The following is a 20,801-nucleotide window of genomic DNA, read 5'->3' as shown; positions in this document are numbered from 1 at the left end:
ATGGAGCGCCTCCTGCCCCTGCTGCTGCTGGCTGCTGGTGAGGACTGGGAGGGACTGGGGGGCACTGGGAGGGCAGTGGGGGGCACTGGGAGGGGACTGGGAGGCAGTGGGAGGGAACTGGGGGCACTGGGAGGGAGTGGGAGGCAACTGGGGGGCACTGGGAGGGAACTGGGAGGGCACTGGTGGGGTCTGGGGGGGAACTGGGGGGCACTGGGAGGGTTTGGAATGGACTGGGGGGGGACATGAGAGCACTATGAGGCAGCTGGGAGAAACTGGGGGGCACTGATAGGGACTGGGAGGTGACTGGTGGGCACTGGGAGGGACTGGGAGGGACAGAGAAGGAACTGGTGGGCACTGGGAGCGGTTGAGGATGTTGGCAGGGAATTGGTAAGGAACTGGTGGGCACTGGGAGGAAATTGGGAGGGAACTGGGGGGGACTGGGAGGGACTGGGAGGCACTGCAAGTGAACTGGAGTGGAGTAGGAAGGGAGTTGAGGACATTGGAGGGGTCTGGTGGGCACTGGGAGGGCCCTAGGGTGCACTGGGGGGACTGGGTAGTACTGGGATGGTGCTGGGGGGACTGGGAGTGTGCTCTAGGGAGCACTGGGGGGAACTGGGAGCTGCTGTGCTGCACTGGGAGTGAACTGGGGGGCCACTGGGGTGAACTGGGAAGGTGCTGTGTGTGCTGCAGTGCACTGGGAAGGCACCAGGGGGCACTGGGATGGTGCTGGGGTGCACTGGGGAGAACTGGAAGGGAACTGGGGGGCTTCTGGAGGGGGCTGGGAGGCAACTGAGGGGAACTGGGTGGGACTGGGAGGTGCTGGGAAGTGACTGGGGGGCACTGGGAGGCCCCAGGAGGCACTGGGAGGGCACTGGGGTCACTGGGAAGGCACTGGGGGGTGAGAGGGAGTGGGAGACACTGGGATTGTACTGGTGGCGGTGGGGAAGAATGAGGAGACCCCGGGAGGCACTGGGGAGTACTGGGAAAGAGGTGGAGGTGAACTGGGGACACTGGGAGCATACTGGTGTGAGTGGGAGGGAAAGAGGAAGCACTGGGAGGCACTAGAGGGCACAGAGGCATACTGGGAGGGAGCTGAGGGTGAACTGGGGACACTGGGAGGCAGTGGGAGTGTACTGGTATGGATGGGAGGGAAACTGGAGGCACTGGGAGGCAAATGGAGGGCACTGGGAGGTACTGGGGCACTGAAGGAGGACTGGGGGGCATGGGGAGCACTGGGAGCACTGGTGGGGGTGTAAGAGGTACTGGGATGGCAACCGGTTGCACTGGGACGGAACTGGGGGTGAACTGGGGGCACTGGGAGCACACTGGTGGGGCATGGGAAGAAAAGGGGGAAGCAACTGGGAGCCACTGAGGAGACAGCAAGAGTTTACTGGGAGGGAGCCGGAGGAGACTGGGGTCACTGGAATGTACTGGGTGGGAACCAGAGGCTACTGGGAAGACCTGGCGGGCAGTGGGAGGCACTGGGAGTCACTGGGGACAATGGAGAGGAAGTGAGGCCGCATTGGGAAAGAACTGGGAGGCACTGGGAGGGAACTGGGAGGGCACTGGGAGGTGCTGGGAGGGCAATGGGAGGCACTGGGAGGGCACTGGGAGACACTGGGAGGTAGTAGGTGGGAAGTGAGAGATCACTGGGAGAACTGGGAGGGAACGGGAGCAACTGGAAGGGCAGGAAGGTGACGCGGGGAGGCCCTGAGGACCCTTAGATGGGGAGGAACTGGGAAGGAACTGGGAAGGAAGGAACTGGGAGGCACTGGGAGACACTGACAGGCAATAGGTGTGAAGTGAGAGGTCACTGGGAGAACTGGGAGGGAACAGGGGCAACTGGGAGGGCAGGGAGATAACACGGGGAGGCCCTAAGGACCCTTAGATGGGGAGAAACTGGGAAGGAACTGGGAAGAACCTGGGAAGAAACTGAGAAGGAAGGAACTGGGAGGCACTGGGATGGCCCTGAGAGGCACTGGTAGGCACTAGGTGGGAAGTAAGAGGTCACTGGGAGAACTGGGAGGGAACGGGAGCTACTGGAAGGGCAGGGAGGTGATGCAGGGAGGCCCTGAGGACCCTTAGATGGGGAGGAACTGGGAAGAAAGGCACTGGAAAGGAACTGGGAGGCACTGGGAGGCACTACATGGGAAGTGAGAGATCACTGGGAGAACTGGGAGGGAATGGGAGCAACTGGGAAGGCCCTGGGAAGAAACTGAGAAGGAAGGAACTGGGAGGCACTGGGATGGCGTGGTGTGGGAGGTGGTGTGGGAAGGCCCTGAGGACCCTTAGATGGGGAGGAACTGGGAAGGAACTGGGAAGAACCTGGGAAGAAACTGGGAATGAAGGCACTGGGAGGAACTGGGAGGAACTGGGAGGCACTGGGAGGGCTGAACCCCGCTTCCCGTCCCACAGCGGCCACGGGGGACGAGAACCGGATCGTGGGGGGCCACAGCTGCCAGAAGAAGCGCCACCCCTACCAGGCGGTCCTGCTGGGCCCCCAGAACAACATCCACTGCGGCGGGGTCCTCATCGACAAGTTCTGGGTGCTGACGGCCGCCCACTGCGACACCAAGAGGTGGGGTGGCCCCAGCTGGGGTGGGGATTGGTGGGCGGAGGGCCCTTCCCCTTCGTCGGGCCAATGGGGAGGACATAACCATCCAGATGGGCTTCCAACATGACCATCCCATTGGGTTGGCCATCAAAACCATCCAGTTGGGCTCCCAACATGACCATCCCGTTGGGTTGGCTACCATAACCATCCAGTTGGGCTCCCAGCATGACCATCTCGTTGGGTTGGCCACCACAACCTCCCAGTTGGGCTTCCAACATGACCATCCCGTTGGGTTGGCCATCAAAACCATCCAGTTGGGCTCCCAGAATTAAGTTCTAACTGTATAGGCCACCACAACCAGTTGGGCTCCCAGTATGACCATCTCATTGGGTTGGCCATCACAACCATCCAGTTGGGCTCTCAACATGGCTATCCCATTGGGTTTGGCCACCACAATCATCCAGTTGGGCTCCCAACGTGACCATCCCGTTGGGTTGGCCACCTCAACCATCCAGTTGGGCTCCCAACACGACCATCTCATTGGGTTGACCACCACAACCATCCAGTTGGGCTTCCAACATGACCATCCCGTTGGGTTGGCCACCACAACCATCCAGTTGGGCTCCCAACATCACCATCCTCTTGAGTTGGCCACCACAACCAGTTGGGCTCCCAGTATGTCCATCCCATTGGGTTGGCCACCACAACCTCCCAGTTGGGATCCCAACACGACCATCCTGTTGGGTTGGCCAACAACCATCCAGTTGGGCTCCCAACATCACCATCCTCTTGAGTTGGCCACCACAACCGTCCAGTTGGGCTCCCAACTTGGCCATCCCATTGGGTTGGCCATCAAAACCATCCAGTTGGGCTCCCAACATCACCATCCCGTTGGGTTGGCCACCACAACCATCCAGTTGGGCTTCCAACATGACCATCGTCTTGAGTTGGCCACCACAACCAGTTGGGCTCCCAGTATGACCATCTCATTGGGTTGACCATCAAAACCATCCAGTTGGGCTTCCAACATGACCATCCCGTTGGGTTGGCCACCACAACCATCCAGTTGGGCTCCCAGAATTAGGATCTAATTGTATAGGCGACCACAGCTGTCCAGTTGGGTTCCCAACATGACCATCCCATTGGGTTGACCATAAAAACCATCCAGTTGGGCTCCCAACATGACCATCCCATTGGGTTGACCATCAAAACCATCCAGTTGGGCTCCCAACATCACCATCCCGTTGGGTTGGCCACCACAACCATCCAGTTGGCCTCCCAACATGACCATCCCCTTGGGTTGACCAACAACCATCCAGTTGGGCTCCCAACATGACCATCCCCAAGAATCCCAGAAGAAGCCTTTTCCCCTTCTTCCACGGAGGCCAGGAAGCTTCGTCACCGCCCCGCTCCTTCCATCCTCCGTGACGTGGACCTCCCCTTGCTGTGTCCTCCGCCCCGGCCACCTCCGGGCCTCACCACGATCCCTTTTCTCCACCTCCACGCCCAGGTCCATCCCCATCCGCATGGGCGACCACAGCCTGAAGACCAAGGAGGGGACGGAGCAGTGCATCAACTCGGCCCAGGCCTTCGTCCACCCCGGCTACAACCCCACCACCCATGACAACGACATCATGCTGCTGAAGCTCCAGAAACCCGTGCGCTTCACCGACCACGTCCAGCCCGTGGCCCTCCCCAGGAGATGTCCACCGCCCAACACCGAGTGCATCGTGTCGGGCTGGGGCAGCACCAGCAGCCCTGAAGGTCGGTGGAAACATCTCCTCGCGACGTGTGGTGGGCTCCCGAGGGACCTGGGCGGACAGCTGGGTGTCTTGGGACATCTCAGTGTCTTGGGGGCATCTGGGCAGGTTGTTTTGGGGAGAGTTTGGGGACTTCTTGGTGTCTTGAGGACAGCTTGGTGTCTTGGGAACATCTGGGTGTCTTGGGGAAATCTCAATGTCTTGGGAACATCTTGGCTTCTTGGAGACGTCTCAATGTCTTGAGGACAGCTCGGTGTCTTGGGGACATCTGGGCATCTTTGAGGATATTTCAGTGTTTTAGGGACAGCTTGGGAACATCTTTGTGTCTTGAGGACAGCTTGGTGTCTTGGGGACATCTTGGCCTCTTGGGGACATCTCAATGTCTTGGGGGCATCTTGGCTTCTTGGGGATGTCTCAATGTCTTGAGGACATCTTGGTGTCTTGGGGACATCCGGGCATCTTTGAGGACATTTCAGTGTTTTGGGGACAGCTTGGGAACATCTTTGTGTCTTGAGGACAGCTTGGTGTCTTGGGGACATCTTGGCTTCTTGGGGACATCTCAATGTCTTGGGGGCATCTTGGCTTCTTGGGGATGTCTCAATGTCTTGAGGACATCTTGGTGTCTTGGGGACATCTGGGCATCTTTGAGGACATTTCAGTGTTTTGGGGACAGCTTGGGAACATCTTTGTGTCTTGAGGACAGCTTGGTGTCTTGGGGGCATCTTGGCTTCTTGGGGATGTCTCAATGTCTTGATGACATCTTGGTGTCTTGGGGACATCTGGGCATCTTTGGGGACATCTGGGTGTCTTGGAGACTTCTCAATATTTAGGGGACAGCTTGGGGACATCTGGGTGTCTTGGGGACATCTGGGCATCTTTGAGGACATCTGGACCTCTTGGAGACATCTCAGTGTTTAGGGGACAGCTTGGGGACATCTTGGTAACATCTGGGTGTTTTGAGGCCATCCTGGAGTCTTGGGAGCATCTGGGTGTCTTGGAGACATCTTGGCTTCTTGGGGACATCTCAATGTTTTGGGGACAGCTTGTGGGACAGCTTGGTGTCTTGGGGACATCTGGGCATCTTGGAGATGTCTCAGTGTTTTGGGGACAGCTTGGTGTCTTGGGAATACCTGGGCATCTTGGGGACATCTTGGGGACATCTCAATGTCTTGAGGACAGCTTGGGGACATCTTGGTCTCTTGAGGACAGCTTGGGGACATCTTGGACTCTTGGGAACATTTGGGCATCTTAGGAATGTTTTGGTGCCTTGTGGGCATCTCAATGTTTTGGAGATGTCTTTGCATCTTGGGGACATCTTTGGGACATCTTGATGTCTTCAGGACAGCTTGGGGACATCTCAATGTCTTGGGAACACCTTAGGGACATTTTGGCCTCTTGGGGACAGCCCGGGGACATCTTGGACTCTTGGGAACATCTTGGGGATATCTTGGAGTTTTGTTGACATCTCAATGTCTTGGAGATGTCTTTGCATCTTGGGGACATCTTGGGGACATCTTGGGGACATCTCAGCACCTTGGGGACACCTCCCTCTGGGCGGGGCTTCCTGGGTCTCCATTCTCCACCCCACGACCACAGGAGACACCAAATCATCTCCACCGTGGCCACCCAACCCTCACCTCGGGGCGCGTCTCCCACGATGGGGCCACGTCACCTTAGCAGGGAGCAGGTCCCGTTGCATCAGAGCCCCCTGGGGACCCTTCCCATGGGGCTTAGGGTGACCCGGGACCCCTCACCATGTCCCACCGTCCCCAGGCTACTTCCCCGACGTCCTCCAGTGCGGCGTGGTCTACACCATCTCCAACGAGGAGTGCAGCAAGCTCTACCCCAAAGGCATCACCCGGAACATGCTCTGCGCCGGGCTCAGCTCGGGGGGCACCGACTCCTGCCAGGTGGGTCTGGCGGCAGTGGGGTGGCCGTGGGGGTGCTGCACCCATGGGTGGGTGGCTTCACCCGCCCTGCCCCCGAGGAGAGACCGACGGAGAGGAGCTGGGGTTGGGGGGCACCTCGCACCCTGCTGAGGACCAGTGGAGGTCCCCATTTCTGGTGGAAGATCAGCCCCGGGGGGGTCTCGGCTGCTTCGGGGCCCCCCGCTAAGCACCCTGGGGACCCCCGGCTGCTATAGGGACCACCTGGGTGCTGTAGGCACCCTGGGTGCTATAGGGCCCACCAAGCATCACACAGCACCTTGGGTGCTCGAGAGAACCCCTGGGTGCTATTAGGACCCCTGGGTGTTGTAAAGACCCCCAAAATGCTATAGGGACCCCCCCAACAAGCACCGTATGGATCCCTGGCTGCTCTAGGGACCCCCAGGCACTCTATAGGCTCCTGGGAGCTATAGGGACCCCTACACACCATGGGGACATCCTAGGAGCTGTAGGGACCTCCAGGGTGCTGTAGGGACCTCCAGGGTGTTACGGAGCCCCTATGGATGCTATAGGGACCCCACAGGTAATGCACAGCCTCCTGGGTGTTATAAGGACCCTCGGGTGCTATGGGAATCTCCCTGGTGCTATAAGACCCCCACAGGGTGTTAAAGAGACCCCAAGGTTTCTATAGGGACCCCCAAACTCAGTCTAGCCACCCCTGGGTGCTATAGGGACCTCTCGCATGCTATGGGGACACCTTAGGTACTATAGGGATCCCTTAGGTGCTATAGGGACCACAAGGCAACATTCAGCCTTCTATGAGGACCCCTCGGCTCTATAGGGACCTACTGCATGCTATAGGGACTCCCAGGTGCTGTACAGCCCCCCTGGGTGCTACCCCATAGGGACCCCAACACCCAACCCCACTCCACCCATCAGCAGGCACCACCAGGAGGACCATGGGGTCCCCGTGAGGCAGGACTGGGGACACAGGAGGGTGGGGGGAGTAAGTGTGGGTGGGTTGGCCACCACAACCATCCAGCTGGGCTCCCAACGCGGCTATCCCATTGGATTGGCCACCACAACCATCCAGTTTGGCTCCCAAAATGACCATCCCATTGGGTTGGCCTCCACAACCATCCAGTTGGGCTTCCAACATGACCACCCTATTGGGTTGGCCACCACAACCGTCCAGTTGGGCTCCCAACATGACCACCCTGTTGGGTTGGCCACCACAACCATCCAGTTGGGCTCCCAACATGACCATCTCGTTGGGTTTGGCCACCACAACCGTCCAGTTGGGCTCCCAGCATGACCACCCTGTTGGGTTGACCATCAAAACCATCCAGTTGGGTTCCCAACGTGATTATCTCATTGGGTTGGCCACCACTACCACCACATGTAGGCTCCGGTGAGATGGTGGGGACCATCTCACCGGGTTCCTCCGTCCTCCAGGGCGACTCGGGGGGGCCACTGGTGTGCAAGGACGAGCTGCAGGGCATCGTCTCGTGGGGCATGCAAGTGTGCGGGCGGCGGGGCAAGCCCGGCGTCTACACCCGCGTCTGCGAGTTCACCGCCTGGATCCACGACACCATGAGGAGGAAGAGACACGTTTGAGAACCCACCCCACGCTTCTGGGTCTGCTCCCCGCTTCTCTCATCCTGGGGAGGAGCTCCTGGAATAAAGTCCTCTAGAACGTGGCCGCCCCGTGCCGTCCTGTGGATGTGGGGAAGGGGAGAAGCGCGGGGGAACATGGCCGCCGTGAGCATGGTGGCCTGTGGGGTCTCAGGAGGTAGGTGGGCAACTCTTGGCCACGGGTGTTGGGGGGTGGGAAACCCAGAACCACGTCTTTCTGGTGCTGGTTGCCACAGTGGCAACCTGGAACCATGACCCGCTGGTGCTGGTGGCCACGGTGGGCAACTGGGAACCATACATTTGGTGCTGGTGGCCACGGTGGGCAACTGGGAACCATACATTTGGTGCTGGTGGCCACGGTGGCAACCTGGAACCATGAATTTTTTGGTGCCGTTGGCCACAGTGGCAACCTGGAATCATGAATTTTTGGTGCTGGTGGCCACGGTGGCAACCTGGAACTGTACATCTGGTGCTGGTGGCCACAGTGGCAACCTGAAACCATGAATTTTTGGTGCTGGTGGCCACGGTGTCAACCTGCAACCACACTTCTGGTGCTGGTCAGCAACCTGTGGCCACGTGTGTCCAGGTCTGGAAGACATATTTCAAAGTGTAGAGGACACACGTGTCCAGTTCTGGAGGACACACGTGTTCACGTCTGTAGGACTTGTGTCCAAGCCTGAAGAACACGTGTGTCCGAGTCTGGAGGCCACATATGTCCACAAGTGGAGGCCACACGTGTGCACAGGAGGAGGCCACACGTGTCCACCCCTGTAGAACACGCACACAGCTGGAGAATTCACATGTGGTGCCCCACAACTCCATGTCCCACCTGGTGACCGTGACCGTCACGCCACCACCACGCGTGTCCTCCTCTGGAGGCCACAGCCCGCGCGTCCCACGGACCCACCGCCACCGGGCCACCCAGGGTTAGCACGGGCTGCGTCAACCAGGAGCGAAGCAGGGAACCTGCTCCTCCTGGCAGCGCGTGGGCTGCCCTAATTGGCGCCAATTAAGCGCTCGCTAACGAGGAGGCCGCTAACGAGGGCCTTCCCCCCCCACCGAGAGAACCAGTCTGGCCGTGCCCGCGGCGCGCGGCGCCGCCCGAGAAGCCGCACCGCCCTGTTTACACCGCTTACACCCCGCTTCAGATTTACACCCCGGGGGGGGCAAGCCCCGCCCCTCCGAACTCGTGGCCACGCCCCCCCGGGGTGTAAGCCCCGCCCCCCGTGCGTGTGCAAGAGGTGTGGGGTGATGGCTCCCCCTAGGGGCACGCGTGACGAAGGAGACGGGGAACCTCCAACTTTGGTCTTCTTCTGCTCTGGTCTTCAGGGCCAGACAACCAACCTGATTGGCCAACCAGCACGGGTTGGTCTACAAAGCCAACTGGCCAATCAGCATGCATTGGTCTACAAAGCCAGCTGGCCAATCAGGAAGTTCTGGTCTACAAAGCCAACGGGCCAATCAGCTTGTGCTGATCTACACAGCCAACTGGCCAATCAGGAAGTGCTGGTCTACAAAGCCAACGGGCCAATCAGCTTGTGCTGATCTACAAAGCCAACTGGCCAATCAGCGTGCATTGGTCTACAAAGCCAGCTGGCCAATCAGCACGTGTTGGTCTACAAGGCCAGCAGGCCAATCGGCACGTGCTGGTCTCTCAAGATGATTGGCCAATGGGGCTTGCCGGCTGGCCAAGGCAGCTGGCCAATCAGCACATGCTGGCCTCTACGGCCATCAGCCAATGAGCACGCCCCCATCGCAAAGCCAGCTGGCCAATCAGCATGCACCCGTTTCCAAAGTCACCAGCCAATCAGCTCACATCGGCCTCCAAAGCCGCCAGCCAATGCCACGCGTTTGCCTCCAACACAGCCGTCCAATCATCTGTCGTTGATTCCCACAGCCTCCTAGCCAATCAGCATCTCGCCTCCAGAGCCAGCCAGCCAATCAGCACGCCCCGTTCCCCAGAACTACCAGCACCTGCCACGCCGTCGTTCCCACGGCTCAGCCACCCAATCACCTCCTCCCTCTCCCCACCACCGGGCGGGGAGCCAATCAGCACGCCCCATCCATCCAACCGGCAGGTTCCAAGCAGCCAATGGGCGAGCTCCGGCCGACCAATCAGCGAGCGCCGCCCCGGATTGAGCACGAGGGAGGCCGGGCGAGGCGGTGCCGAGGGATTAGGGGCGGATTAGGGAAGGCGGCCTCCACGCTCGGCCTCGGGGCGGGACGAGCCGGGCCCCCGACGCCGTTATAAAACCCGCGGCGCTCACGTGGGAGGGACGGGCGCGGAGCGTCGGAGGAGGAGGAAGGAGGAGGAAGGAGGAGGAAGGAGGAGGAGGAGGAGGAAGGAGAAGGAGACACGTCAGGGCCGGTCGGAACGCTTCTTCCCGGCGCGGAGGGGAGGCCACGCGAGCCTCGGCAGCGGGGAGGCCTCCCCCGGCCCCCGCGGGGCACAGCGGGGACCTGCGGAGAGGTTTGGTGGGGTGGGGATGGAGGGCAGGGGGGGGAGGCTCCAAAGGGAGGCCGTGGGTCGTGCTCTCCGTCCATCCTTACTTCAGCCTCCATCCATTCCTCGCTGGTGTTCAATCTCCAGCCTCCTTCTCGCTCTATCTCCAGCCTCCTTCTTGCTCTGTCTCCAGCCTCCTTCTTGCTCTATCTCCAGCCTCCTTCTTGCTCTCTCTCCAGCCTCCTTCTTGCTCTTTCTCCAGCCTCCACCCATCCCTCCTTCTTCTCTCCACCTCCAGCCTCCTTCTTGCTCTGTCTCCAGCCTCCTTCTTGCTCTGTCTCCAGCCTCCATCCACTCCTCCTCCTTCTCTCCATCTCCAGCCTCCTTCTTGCTCTGTCTCCAGCCTCCTTCTTGCTCTATCTCCAGCCTCCACCCATCCCTCCTTCTTCTCTCCATCTCCAGCCTCCTTCTTGCTCTCTCTCCAGCCTCCATCCACCCCTCCTTCTTCTCTCCATCTCCAGCCTCCTTCTTGCTCTGTCTCCAGCCTCCTTCTTGCTCTGTCTCCAGCCTCCATCCCTCCTTCTTCCCTCCATCTCCAGCCTCCATCCCTCCTTCTTCTCTCCATCTCCAGCCTCCATCCACCCCTCCTTCTTGCTCCAACCCCAGCCTCCATCCCCGCTTCCTCGTTCGCTCCGTCCCCAGCCTCCACCCATCCTTCTTCTTTGTCCCTTCCCCAGCCTCTACATCCTTCCTTGGAGAAGGAAGCTCCATTTCCAGCCTCCATCCACCCCTCCTTCCTTCCTCCATCCCTGACCTCCGTTCACCCCTCCTTTCTTTCTCCATCCCCGGCCTCCCTCCACCCCTCCTTTCTTCCTCCCTCCACCCCTCCTTCCTTGCTCCATCCCCGACCTCCATCCGCCCCTCCTTGCTTGCTCCATCCCCGATTTCCACCCCTCCTCGCCCCATCTCCACCCGTCTTTCCTTGCGGAAGTTTTCCACCATGAGGGTGGGGAGGCACCCAGAGGAGCTGGGGATGCCCCGGCCCTGGAGGTGCTCAAGGGCCACCTCGGACGGGGTTTTGGGCAACCTGGCCTGCTGGGAGGTGGCCCAGCCCATGGCAGGGGGGTGGCATTAGAAGGGCTTTGAGGTCCCTTCCAACCCTTCTGTGATTTCTTCTCCGTGGTTGCTTTATCCCTGAGTCCCCAACCTCCGTCCATCTCTCCTTGCCTCCACCCCTGATCATTGTCACAAATGATGCAGAATGGTTGACTTGTCTTCCTTTCTTTATTTTCCTTCTTTTTCCTTCTTTTTCCTTCTTTTTCCTTCATTCTCCTTCCTTCCTTCATTTTCCTTCATTTTCCTTCATTTTCCTTCATTTTCCTTCCTTCCTTCTTTTTCCTTCTTTTTCCTTCTTTTAACTTCATTTTCCCTCCTTCCTTTTTTTCATTCATTTTCCTTCATTCTCCTTCTTTCCTTCTTTTTCCTTCATTTTCCTTCATTCTCCTTCCTTCCTTCATTTTCCTTCATTTTCCTTCATTTTCCTTCTTTTTCCTTCTTTTTCCTTCATTCTCCTTCCTTCCTTCATTTTCCTTCATTCTCCTTCCTTCCTTCATTTTCCTTCTTTTTCCTTCTTTTTCCTTCTTTTCCCTTCATTTTCTTTCCTTCCTTCTTTTTCCTTCATTTTCCTTCTTTTTTCCTTCATTTTCCTTCCTTCCTTCTTTTCCCTTCTTTTTTCTTCATTCTCCTTCCTTCCTTCTTTTTCCCTCATTTTCCTTCTTTTTCCTTCTTTTTCCTTCCTTCCTTTTTTTCCTTCATTTTTTTTCATTCTCCTTCCTTCATTTTCCTTCTTTTTCCTTCGTTTTCCTTCATCCTCCTTCCTTCCTTCTTTTTCCTCCATTTTCCTTCATTCTCCTTCCTTCCTTCATTTTCCTTCATTTTCCTTCCTTCCTACTTTTTCCTTCATTTTCCTTCTTTTTCCTTCATTCTCCTTCCTTCCTTTTCCTTCCCTCCCTCCTTCCCTCCCTCTTCCTCCATGTTTGCTCCACCTCTGGTCTCCATCTCTCCTTCCATCCTCACTCATGCTTTGAGCCCCCTTCTCCCCCCATCCCTCCTTCCCCACACCGCCTCCGTCCCTCTCTCCACCCCTCCCCTCGCCATCCCTCCATCCTTGGCCTCCCTTCCCTGGCCCCACGTCCATGGGGCCCACCAGGCATCCACGGGGAGTGGTGCCCCACACCCATGGGTGGCTCCAACCCACGGCCGTGGGAACCGTGACCCACAGGCGTAGGGTGCCTTGACCCACCTCCATGGGGCCCACAACACCTCTTTTTTTGGGGGGGAGCAATGACCCACGGTCATGGGTGCCTCCAATCAATGGCCATGGGGGACCATGACCCATGGCCATGGGGGGCACAAACCCAACCCCACAGGGGACAGCAACCCATAACCATGGAGAACCATGACCCACATCTATAGGGGACCTTGATCCATGGCCATGGGGAGCACGGACCCAACCCCACAGGGGACAGCGACCCATAACCATGGAGAACCATGACCCACATCTATGGGGGACCTTGATCCATGGCCATGGGGAGCACGGACCCAACCCCACAGGGGACAGTGACCCATGACCACGGAGAACCATGACCCCTAAACTTGGTTTCTCCACCCTATGGAGGTCCTTGATCCAAAACCATGAGGAATTTTGACCCACAGCCACGGGGGACCATGACCCACATCCTTGGGGAGGAATGACCCACGTCCAAGGGTGCCTTCACCCTATAGCCTTGAAGAACCGTGCCCCAAAACTACGGGAGGGGGGGCCCCAACCCGCTGCCACAGCCCGAGGGAGGCATCCGAGGGCAGTGTGGGGTGCTGGAAGGTCAACCGCCCCGAGACAAGGAGGGGGAGGCGGAGGAGTTGGTGGGGCCCATAATTACGGGCCTCATTAACAATGACTGTGTTGATTGCTGCCGTGGCACTTGGCATAATGATGTCGCCATTGCAACAGCACGATGACGGGGCGAATCGTGCAGCTCCCGGCGCCGGGCAGAGGGGATTGTGGAGACCCCCCCCCACCATGGTGCCATAACCCCCAAAATGGTTTGGAGCTACCAGAAATCCCCCCCAAAAAACGTGTAGGGCTGCCATAACGACCCCAAAAATGTCTTGGAGCTACCATAAATCCCCCCAAAAAAACGTGTAGGGCTGCCATAACGACCCCAAAAATGTCTTGGAGCTACCATAAATCCCCTCAAGACGTGTGCAGAGCTCCCATAAAGACCCCAAAAATGTCTTGGAGCTATGAGAACCTCCCCAAGAAATGTGTGGGGCTGCCATAATGACCCCCAAAATTGCTTGGAGCTACCAAAATGCCCCCAAGAAATGCGTAGGGCTGCCATAATGCACCCAAAAAATGGTTTGGAGCTACTATAAACGCCCCCCAAAATGTGTAGGGCTGCCATAATGCTTCCAGAATGTCCTGGAGCTACCATAAACCCCCCCAAAAAATATGCAGGGCTCTCATAATGACCCCCCAAAATGTCTTGGAGCTACCAGAACCTCCCCAGGAAACGTGTAGGACTGCCATAATGCCCCCCCCAAATAATTTGGAGCTACTCTAAACCCCCAAGAAATGTGTTAGGGCTGCCATAACACCCCCCAAAACGGTGCAGAGATACGTCAGTGCCACCCCCAAAAAATGCATAGCCAACAAAACCACTGTCGTGGTCCCAACGTTTCTGCCCCCCCCGCAGTGGCCACATCGATGGAGGTGCAAGCCATGGTGGCCCCCCGGCCATGGGACCGAGTGAAGCTGTTGGGAGCCTTGGTCTTGGTGGCGTCCATGGGTGAGTGCGAGGGTGAAGGGTCTGGCTAACGTTGCACACGCGTGTGGAGGTGCTGACACGTGTTTTCTCGCCCCCGTCATGCCTTGCAGTGTCCTCGGTGGCAGGTGACACGCGTGTGGTGGGCGGCATGGACTGCGAGCCCCACTCGCAGCCCTGGCAGGTGGCCATCCTCGACATGTACAAGCTCTACTGCGGCGGCGTCCTGGTGGCCAGGCAATGGGTGGTGACGGCGGCCCACTGCACCACGCCGGGGTAAGGGCGTTGTCACGCGTGTCACGCGTGTCACGCGTGTGCTGTGTCCCCTGGGTCGTGAGCGTGCCATGGTCACCATGGTCTATGTGTGTGCTGTGTCATGGTCTTGTAGTCTCATGTATTGGCATGGCCTTGATGTGGTCTACATGGGTCCTGGACATGCCATGACCAATGCATGCCATGGTTGCACCATGTTCGTGGGCTACGTCATGTCCCACACGTGTTCTTGCCATGACATGACCAACGCATGCCATGGTTGCACCATGGTTTCCATTTTCATGAGCCATGTCATGTCCCACGCATGTCTTGGCCATGCCATGACCAACGCGTGCCATGGTTGCACCAAGGTGTCCATGTTCATGGACTATGTCATGTCCCACAAGTGTCTTGGTCATGCCATGGCCAACACATATCATGGTTGCACCATGGTCTTGATGTTCATGGGCTACATCATGTCCCACATGTTTTCTTGCCATGCCATGACCAACGCATGTCATGGTTGCACCATGATCTCCATGTTCATGGACAACATCATGTCCCACAAGTGTTTTGGCCTTGCCATGACCAACGCATGTCATGGTTGCACCATGGTCTTGATGTTCATGGGCTACATCATGTCCCACACATGTTCTTGCCATGACGTGACCAACGCGTGTCATGGTTGCACCATGATCTCCATGTTCATGGACCACATCTTGTCCCACAAGTGTCTTGGCCATGCCATGGCCAACACGTGCCATGACTGCACCAAGATCTCCATGTTCATGGTCCACGCCATGTTCCATGCATGCCATGACCAGCGCATGCCCTCGCCATGCTGCAGTCTTTACCCCACAAGATCTATGGCCACACCGTGGTCTCCAAGCCCCACGCAAGTGGCCGTGTTCCCCGTGTCCTGGCCACCTCGCCACCCGTCCCACGCGTGTCCCTTGGGTGCTGCAGGATCACCACCATCCGCCTGGGCAAGCACAACCTCTTCACGCGGGAATGGGGCGAGGAGCGGAAGATGGTGCAGAAGCTGGTGCCTCACCCCAACTACAACCCCAGCACGAAGGACAACGACATCATGCTGATCAAGCTCCTGACGCCCGTCACCCTCACCGAGAGGATCCAGCCCGTCCCCGTGGCCTCCTGCCCCCCAGTGCCTGGCACCAGCTGCACCACGTCGGGCTGGGGGGCCACCACCTCCCCAGAAGGTACCCAGTGCCGACAGCCCCTCCTGGATGCCTGGGTCCCCTCCTGGGGCATCTGGGTTCTCTCCTTGGCACTTTGGTCCTCTCCTGAACATCCAAGTGTCCTCTTGGACACCTGGGTCCTCTCCTGGACACCCAGGACCTCTCCTGGATATCTGGGTGCTCCCCTGGACACCTGGGTCCTCTTCTGGACACCTGGGTCCTCTCCTAAAAAAAATAGGAACAAAACAGAGCAGCAGAGGAGGAACAGGAAGGAAATAACACAAAATCAAGTTAAATTAAAAAAAAAAATACAATGAAAAGAAACCAGAAGCCTAAAAGCACCTAAAACCCTGTAAATTGAGTAGTGGGTGAAGTGAGAAGCAAACAGGATCAAATATGACCAAGTGACAAAAGGAAATGAGGAAAAAAAAGGAGAAAAGTTAAAATAAAGGCAAATAAATTAAATGAAGGGGAAATTAAATCAAATTAAGGGAAATGAGTTAAGTAGAACAGAAGGGAGAGAGTAAAACTAAAACATTTTTTTTTTAATTAAAAAAAGGAAAGAAAAAAAAAAAAGTAGGTGGAATAAGGTGGAGTGAAACAAAAGAGAAACACCCCAAAATTAAGTTGGAGGAAACAAAGGGAAAACGTAAAACTAAGTCAGTTTAAAAGAAGACACCAAATTGTGGTGGAAAAAAGGGACGGATTGGGCAAGTCCTGGTTCCCCAACCTCTGAAACTTCTGGTTTCAAATCAGACCTTTTTGGGTAGAAATCCCTTATTTTTGGCGTTCCCCTCTGGAAATGCCCACCCAAGGGAGGTTTCACCCACGATGGGATGTGTCTCCCTGGGTGACTTTCCAGCTGGGAGTAGAAACAGCCCCAAAAAGCACACTTTCCACCCCAAAACAGTCCGGAGGAGCCACCTCCGCGTGAGACCCCGGGGGAGACGCAACGCCCTCTTCCCCAGGATGGGGGAGTCGGCGCCGGGAGTTCGGGGGGGCAAATTTCTGCCGGTTCCCGGGTCGATTGCTCTGGTTTCTTTCTCCCCTCCCCTCCGTTTCCCATCTCAGTCTCTTACCCGGACGTCTTGCAGTGCGTCACCGTCACCATCTTCTCCACGGCTGAGTGCAAGCGGTTATACCCCGGCTCCATCACCGAGAACATGATATGCGCCGGGAGCCTCCAAGGCGGTAGGGATTCCTGCCAGGTACGGCCACGATGTCCTCCTTCCACCGCTGCCACCAGGGGTTGTCCACAAGGCGGACCAAGGGGACGCGTCCCCCGGTCACCACCGTGGGGTTGGTGGTCTTCACGGTGGCTCATGAACCCAACAAGGGTTGGCCAACATGAGTTAGGCAAGGCAGTGACGTTCTCAACCCAACAAGGGTTGGCCAACATGAGTTAGGCAAGGCAGCGACGTTCTCAACCCAACAAGGGTTGGCCAACATGAGTTAGGCAAGGCAGTGACGTTCTCAACCCAACAAGGGTTGGCCAAAACGTTTCGGAAGGGTTGGCCAAAAAGTGTTCAACCAGTTGGGTGCCGGACCAACCAATGGCAGTTGGACAAGCCAGGGAGTTCTTCAGGCCATGGAGGTCTTCAGCCCAACAAGGATTGGTCAAAGCAAGAGTAATTGGGAAAATCAAGGGTAATTGGCCAAAAAATGTGTAATTGGCCAAAACGAGTGTAATTGGCCAAATCAAGTGTAATTGGGCAAATCAAGAGTAATTGGGCAAATCAAGTGTAATTGGGCAAATCAAGAGTAATTGGGCAAATCAAGTGTAATTGGCCAAAAAAAGTGTAATTGGCCAAAACGAGTGTAATTGGCCAAATCAAGTGTAATTGGGCAAATCAAGAGTAATTGGGCAAATCAAGTGTAATTGGGCAAATCAAGAGTAATTGGCCAAGTCAAGAGTAATTGGCCAAAGCAAGTGGAGTTGGCCAAAGCAGGTGTAATTAGCCAAAGTGAATGTTATTAGCCAAAGCGAGTGTAATTAGCCAAAGTATAATTGGCCAACTCAGCGATGGTTGGCCAACCCAGAGAGATTTGGACAAGCAGCCGTGGTGGTTGGCTGACCAGTGATGGTTAAAGCGTTACGTCCCGGTGCAACGGTGGTGGAACTACTGGATAATTAGACAGCCTGACGTCATAGGTTGGTTGAACCAATGGTTTATCAGCCCGATAAAGGTTGGTCAAATCATTCGGAGGTCCGATTGGCCAAACCGGTGATGTCTGGCCACTTGGCCAAACCGGTGATGTCTGGCCAAGCCAACAATGGTTGGCCAAGCCAACAGTGGTTGGCCAACCATGAGAGGAGACCCAAGAGGATGAGGCCTGAGAGTGGCGGGCCGAGCAACGAGGAGTTGGCCAAGCCAAAAAGCGTTGGGCGACGGCTGGCTCACGGCACCTCTTTCCGTAGGGTGACTCCGGGGGACCCCTGGTTTGCAACGGGACCCTCCAAGGCATCGTGTCGTGGGGCATGGAGAAATGCGGGCAGCCCAAGAGGCCTGGTGTCTACACCAAGGTCTGCAGATACGCCCAGTGGATCCAGAAAACCATGAAGGAAAACCAGTGACGCTCCAGCAACCTCCGAGCTCCCGAGGGAGGTCGGAGGGCCACGTCCAGGCTGCCGCCGCTCGCCGGGGCGGGTCGCTGGGCCAACGGAGGCTGTGGCAAGGTTGTGGGTGCAGCCAGGGCGCCGCCTGGTGAAGCCAGCGAGAGGGTGGATGGGAAGGGACAAGAAATTAAAGCGTTGCGATGTTTGGTGGGAAATTTCGTCCTTTCAACCTGCCCCCTCAAGAGAAATCCCAGACCCGGCCTCTCCTCCCAGGGTCCTCCGCGGGCCCGGTTTCCCTTTATGGCTTCATTTTGAGGTCAGAGCCCTCCCGCCATCCCCCAAATTTGCGATTTTAGGTTGATTTGATTTGAAGACGAGCCCCGTTTCCCACACTCGTGCTCTCCCATCATCTCACGAGGACGAAGACGTGGCCGGGCCTTGCAACGGCCCCGTGGACGTGGGACGCTGGTGGATGAGTCCTCCAATCCAAACGGCGTTGGCCAACTCAACAAGGGTAACTAGCCAATGATGGTTGCCCAATTTGATGACATCTGGCCATCCAACCATCTCCTATCCAATAGGAGATCCCCAGTGGGAATGAACAACAAAAGGAGCATCAGAAGGGACACCCAAGCCCACGAGGGGCACCCAAGGGCCCCAGTGATGGTTGGCCAACCCAACAAGGGTCTATCAGCAGCCAAGCTGGTTGACAAACCTAAGGCAGTTGGCCAATCCGATTGGTCAGGAGGATCACCCAACCTGGCCTAGCGAGGGTTGGCCAATCCAACAAGGGTTTCCCAACTCAACGATGATGATTGGTCAACCCAATGTCTACCGGGTTCTTCTGGGGCTGGCGGCCACGGGTTTGTTTTGGCTGTGATGTTGCCCCCCCCCCAAGTTCCTCCATCCCACCCCACTTCTGCACGCCCTCGAGATTTTTTAATCAGCCTTTTTCTCCCCAAAAAAGTGTCCCAAGATGATGCACGCAGGTTCCCGGGGGCTTTGTGGCCCCAAGGAACGTGTTGGCAGGGAAAACGGAGGAGGAAATGCAGAAAAAATGCACAGGAGGCACCTGCAGATGTTTTGGGTCCACGCGGGGGATGGGGCCACGTCAGCCTCACGATCTGGGGAACGCCATTGGGTGGGCTCTCCCTAAGCCCCGCCCACCTCAAGCTGGGGAAATGCTATTGGTTGGGCTCACCCCAAGTCCCTCCCACCCTGAAACGGGGAAACACCATTGGCCGGGCTCTCCCAAAACTCCCACATCAATCGGGGGAAACTTCCCAATTCCCGCCCACCCCAAACTGGAGAACCACCATTGGTCGGCCTCTTCCCAACTCCCACCCACCCCAAATCGGAGAATCACCATTGGTCGGCCTCTTCCCAACTCCCACCCACCCCAAAACGGAGAGCCACCATTGGTCGGGCTCTCCCCAAGCCCCACCCCTGCCCAATTTAGGGTCTCACCACCACCACCACCCCCCGTAACACCCTTAGGGACACGTAGACCCCCCCCAAATCCCACAAAATCCCACCAAATCCCCCATGGGTGGGCCACGGGGGGCGACCACGACCCCCCAGGAGACCCCACCACCCCCTCCCACACAAGGGGGTGCCACCTCCCCGCCGGGTGCGGGTGCCCCCCCCCGGCGAACACCGATGGTTAATTCCCCCTTAATAACACGCGGCCCCACGCTGTTTTCCCCCGTGATTACGGCCCCCGCCGCGAGGAAAATCGTTATTACTGTAATTAGCGTTAATGACGGGGGGGGCAATAATATGACTACAGCGGCCGCATCACGCCCAAGGTGTGTTCGTTGCCCGCCCGGGGCGGTTTCTCAGCCGCTGCGTCAGGGGGTGATTTGCTTAATCCGGATTAAATCCGGAGGAGGGGAAGAGCCAATCCCCTGCTCCGGGACCGCCCCCCCGAAAAATCGGGGTGCCCCAGTGCACCCCATAAATACTAGAGGGGATCTGAGGGTCTGGGATCCCGTTGATCAACCCCATTGATCCAGAGGATTTGGGGGTCCAGGACCCTCTTGCTCGGCCCTATTAGGTATTTAGGGGTCTGGACCCCCTTGCTCAGCCCCATTGGTCCAGGGGATTTTGGGGTCTGGGACCCCTAAATTCAGCCCCATTGATCGAGGGGATGTGGGGGTCTGGGACCCCCTTGCACAGCCCCAATTTGCAGAGAATTTAGGGATTGGGGACCCCCTTGCTCGGCCCTATTAGATATTTAGGGGTCTGGACCCCCTTGCTCAGCCCCATTGATCCAGGGGACTTAGGGGTCTGGGACCCCTAAACTCAGCCCCATTTATCCAGGGGATTTTGGGGTGCAGGCCCCCCTTTCTCAGCCCCATTGATCCAGGGGATTTTGGGGTCCAGGACCCCTTTTTCAGCCCCATTGCTCCAAGGGATTTTGGGGTCTGGACCCCTTTTTCAGCCCCATTGACCCAGGGAATTTTGGGGTCCAGGCTCCCCTTGCTCAGCCCCATTGACCCAGGGAATTTTGGGGTCCAGGACCCCTTTTTCAGCCCCATTGCTCCAAGGGATTTAGGGGTTTGGACCCCCTTTCTCAGCCCCATTGATCCAGGGGATTTGGGGTCTGGGACCCCTAAACTCAGCCCCATTTATCCAGGGAATTTTGGGGTCTGGGACCCCTAAATTCAGCCCCATTGCTCCAAGGGATTT

At 57.3% G+C, this 20,801-nt stretch overlaps 2 protein-coding genes across 2 annotated transcripts; both read left to right on the top strand.

Moving 5' to 3' along the window:
* On the top strand, window positions 1–7,817 carry LOC309889340 (trypsin-3-like; the record flags this gene model as incomplete). The annotated part of the gene is made up of 5 exons (XM_082782114.1): window positions 1–37; window positions 2,416–2,578; window positions 4,065–4,318; window positions 6,088–6,224; window positions 7,656–7,817. The coding sequence occupies 5 exons, from the start codon at window positions 1–3 to the stop codon at window positions 7,815–7,817; spliced, it is 753 nt and encodes a 250-aa protein (XP_082638240.1).
* A 135-nt stretch (window positions 7,818–7,952) lies between these two features.
* LOC309889339 (trypsin-like) lies at window positions 7,953–18,128 on the top strand (the record flags this gene model as incomplete). The annotated part of the gene is made up of 6 exons (XM_082782113.1): window positions 7,953–7,992; window positions 14,034–14,086; window positions 14,176–14,378; window positions 15,321–15,574; window positions 16,625–16,761; window positions 17,973–18,128. 6 exons carry the CDS (start codon window positions 7,953–7,955, stop codon window positions 18,126–18,128), a joined length of 843 nt encoding a protein of 280 aa, XP_082638239.1.
* Window positions 18,129–20,801: the final 2,673 nt, after the last annotated feature.

This window comes from Aythya marila, assembly GCF_965140915.1.
Source record: "Aythya marila genome assembly, chromosome: 36".
Classification (NCBI taxonomy): Eukaryota; Metazoa; Chordata; class Aves; order Anseriformes; family Anatidae; genus Aythya; species Aythya marila.
This window is presented reverse-complemented; position numbering and strand designations above follow the sequence as displayed.